At 41.8% G+C, this 3957-nt stretch overlaps 1 protein-coding gene across 1 annotated transcript; it reads left to right on the top strand.

The window, feature by feature from the left end:
- Positions 1–1162: 1162 nt before the first annotated feature.
- Positions 1163–2681, top strand: LOC102518358 (olfactory receptor 2AE1). The gene has a single exon (XM_006181259.2). It carries the CDS (start codon positions 1163–1165, stop codon positions 2105–2107), a length of 945 nt encoding a protein of 314 aa, XP_006181321.1. The 3' UTR covers positions 2108–2681.
- Positions 2682–3957: the final 1276 nt, after the last annotated feature.

Raw genomic sequence — 3957 nt, forward strand, 5'->3', positions numbered from 1 at the left:
TTTTCATTGTATGCAGGATAGTTACGTTAGGCAGGAGGATGACTTTGTTGTGTTTGTGGTTACGCATGGTTTAAGGAGATGTGTATTTGTGCCACTGACAGGAGATGGACTCCAGAGGTTTTTCAAATGTGTCAACTAGGCAAGGATGAGCCACATTTACCGGAATTGCCATTTTGTGAGTTTATGGTTAAGGTGGGCCACAGAGGAGATTCTTTGGAAGATGCAGAGAGCGGAGGGGAAGCCAGCATTTTTATAATTCATAACACTGTTGCTGATCTGCTGGCTCCCTCCCTGGTGCGAGGCAGCAGTGGGCCTGCAGTTACTCCACCTTCCTCAGGATCTTCCTTTTTAGCTTCTCTTACTTCTGGGCCAGGAGTGTGTGTTTAGCCTCATTAAGTTGGGCCTGGGCCTTTGCGAGAAAACCACACCACCAATTCCAGAGGCAGTAAGTGACGTGGGTCTCAGTCTGTCCTTGTGGGATTACACGTCATGTTGTGGGTTCCAGCCTGACCTTGATCTACCACAGTTTATGTCCATTGTCCCTTCCTGACTGCCTCCCCCATGGACTTCCAGTCCAGCGTTAGACACAAAGGTGACAGCCTTACATAGAATGCTTGACAGCTTTCTTAGTCAAGTAAGCCAAAATTCTGTACAACCATTAAATGTGTACATACATGTATGTACACATGTCTTAGGTTCAGCTTCTTTGGTTAAACCCTGACTGATAGAAGGAAAAATTTATATATATATATATATAATATTTACATTATACATGCAGTTAGAGTATATATAGAAGGGGTGTGTGTGTATAAATATATATACATACTTAGAATATATGCATATATCCACATATATGTATGTACATATATCTCCTCTTCAGTGAGGAGAGACTCTTGTTTTGAAGTTAGGCACTTAATAGGGTCTAGATATTCTAGAATTTCAGAGTGATCATATTTGTGAACAGAGATTTGAAGTTCTCACTTTTAAAAAAACGGTTATTTCCATAATGAGAGCGGTTGAATACTTAGAAATAGAAAACATTCTCTTTAACAGTTCTTTCACAGATCAAAAGCTGCTGCTTGTCAGGTGTGATGAACCCCGGTATTTCTGATTTGACATCTCCTCTTCCCTTCCTGTTTCCCCAGGGACGGAGGAAGGGGGAATGTGGCAGAGGAATCAGACCTCTCTGGCCGACTTCATCCTCGAAGGGCTCTTTGATGACTCCCTCACTCACCTTTCCCTTTTCTCCTTGACCCTGGTGGTCTTCCTCATTGCGGTGGGCGGCAACGCCCTCACCATCCTCCTCATCTGTGCTGACCCCCGGCTTCATACACCCATGTACTTCCTCCTGAGCCAGCTCTCCCTCATGGATCTGATGCACGTCTGCACAACCATCCCCAAAATGGCGACCAGCTACCTCTCTGGCGAGAAGTCCATCTCCTTTGCGGGCTGTGCAACGCAGCACTTCCTCTATTTGTCTCTGGGTGGCGCTGAGTGTCTTCTCCTAGCTTTCATGTCCTATGACCGCTATGTTGCCATCTGTCACCCACTGCGCTACACTGTTCTCATGAACAGAAAGGTGAGACTGATGATGGTCGCCATGTCTTGGTTGGGAGCATCGATAAACTCCCTAATTTATACAGCCATCTTGATGCACTTCCCTTTCTGTGGGCTTCGAATAATCCACCACTTCTACTGTGAGTTTCCAGCTGTTGTGAAGTTAGTGTGTGGAGACGTCACTGTGTATGAGGCCACAGTGTACATCAGCATCATCTTAATTCTCCTCCTCCCCATATCCCTGATTTCTACATCCTATGCCTTCATCCTCCACAGTGTCATTCAGATGCGTTCAGCTGGGAGTAAGAGAAATGCCTTTGCCACTTGTAGCTCCCACCTCACTGTTGTTTTCCTCTGGTTTGGTGCCTGCATCTTCTCATACATGAGGCCCAGGTCGCAGCGTACTCCATTGCAAGACAAAGTTGGCTCTGTGTTCTACAGCATCATTACTCCCACGCTGAATCCTTTGATTTATACTCTCCGGAACAAGGATGTAGCTCAGGCTCTGAGGAGAGTACTGGGGAGAGATATGATCACTAAAATACTGTGATTGTGGCTACCCTGAATATCAGACTGGAATGCACTAGGTTCCCTAAATTGACTTGAGTAAACTTGGAAGATTTTTCAAGGTGACTACTGAAAAATCAAAGTAGTTAACACACAGCTCTAGTAAATTTGGTCTCAGGCACCTAAGCACTGTAGTATCCTATCCTAGTCCTTTCAAGCTCCTGTAATAAAAATACCACAGACGGGGTGACTTTAGCTACAAGCATTTATTTCTCACAGTTCTGGAGGCTGAGTCCAAGATCAAGATTTGAAAGCACTAGACATGTTTTCATTTCCTTGTGATCTCTTTTCAAATGTACCTTGCCCAAACATACCTCTCTGACTACCCTATTTAAACAGCACTCTTTACTCTGTGTCCCTGATTCTACCTTATCATCGTACTTCGCACAACGTTTCATAATGTTATATTCTACTTACTTTCTGCTTTATTAGAGCGGTAGCTTCAAGAGGGCAAGGAATGTACTTTGTTTACTGTTGTTTCACTAGAGCCAGGAAAGAGCCTGACATGAAATACTCAATGGCTGTTCTGCTGCATGGATTAATAAATGAAAGTGACCAAGATCGTCTTACTATCTCACATGACATTGATGATCTTCAATTCAGAGCAGAAAGAGATTACAAAAATAAATAAAACAGCAGATGGCGTGGTAAGACTCATTTTCTAAGACAGCCAGCTATTAATCCCATGCAAATGCAGAGACACGACATCTCAGTGAACTTTCCTGGAGTCTGGTGGTCTGAGGGATGCCAAAGTGATGGGCAAATTTCTACGTCCTGCTTTTCCTACTGGTTAAAAATGTTCAGCCTGGGGACCGTCTTCAGAAGAAAAACACTTAAGGTTTGTGAGCAAAGTTATGCCTTCTTTGACAAGTCTTTAGAAATAAACTTCTGGCATTCTCTGATAAGATGAGCTGCCCAGCATGAGCTGGGTGTCATCTTACCCTAAAGTCCTAAGGTTGGTTTTGCCTCGTAACACTCCAATATCAAGTAGAAATGATGCCTGGATTTTTTTCTGAAGGTACAAGGGTGTTGTATAAACAGCTGTGTCACAACCCCAGTTAGAGAGAGATGGTTGTTCTTTTGCAACTATTCTCTCTCTACACACACAGCCGTGGCCTTGTCAGGAATGCTGTAAAAGTATTTGAGAACAAAACAACCTAAGCTAAGCTGATGGATGGTTATTCATATAATGCTAACATCTGTTAAAAGTAAATAGTGTAGTGCTATATGACTCTCTCCCTTGAGAAGAAATATAAGTCTATATAATTGTAATCATTCTTGATATATTCTGAATATTAACCCCTTATACAGGGTTTACAGATATTTTCTGTCATTCCATAGGTTGCCTTTCATTCTGTTTATTTTGTCATTTGATGAACACAACTTTTAAGTTTTGATATATTTCCATTTATCTATTTGTAGTTTTGTTGACTGGGGCTTTTGTGTCATAGCCAAGAAATCACTGCAAATGCAACGTCATGTAGTTTTCCCCCCTGTATTTTCTTCTAAAAGTTTTATAGTTTTAGCTCTTGAATTACTTTTTTGATACATTTTCAGTTAAATTTTGTATACAGTATAAGTTAGGGGTTCAACTTAATTCCACTTATAATAGAGATGAAATAGGATAAAACACTTAGGAATTAACTCATCCAAGGAAGTGAAAGATTTATGCCCTGAAAACTACAAAACACGGCTGAAGAAAGTAAAGGGATGTAAATAAATGGAAAGATATCCTGTGTTCATGGATTCGAAGACTTAGCATTAAGACCTCATCACCCAAAGTGATCTATAGAGTCAATGCAACCCCTATCACAAGCTCAATGGCATTTTTTT

Source organism: Camelus ferus, chromosome 18 (assembly GCF_009834535.1).
Source record: "Camelus ferus isolate YT-003-E chromosome 18, BCGSAC_Cfer_1.0, whole genome shotgun sequence".
Taxonomy (NCBI): domain Eukaryota; kingdom Metazoa; phylum Chordata; class Mammalia; order Artiodactyla; family Camelidae; genus Camelus; species Camelus ferus.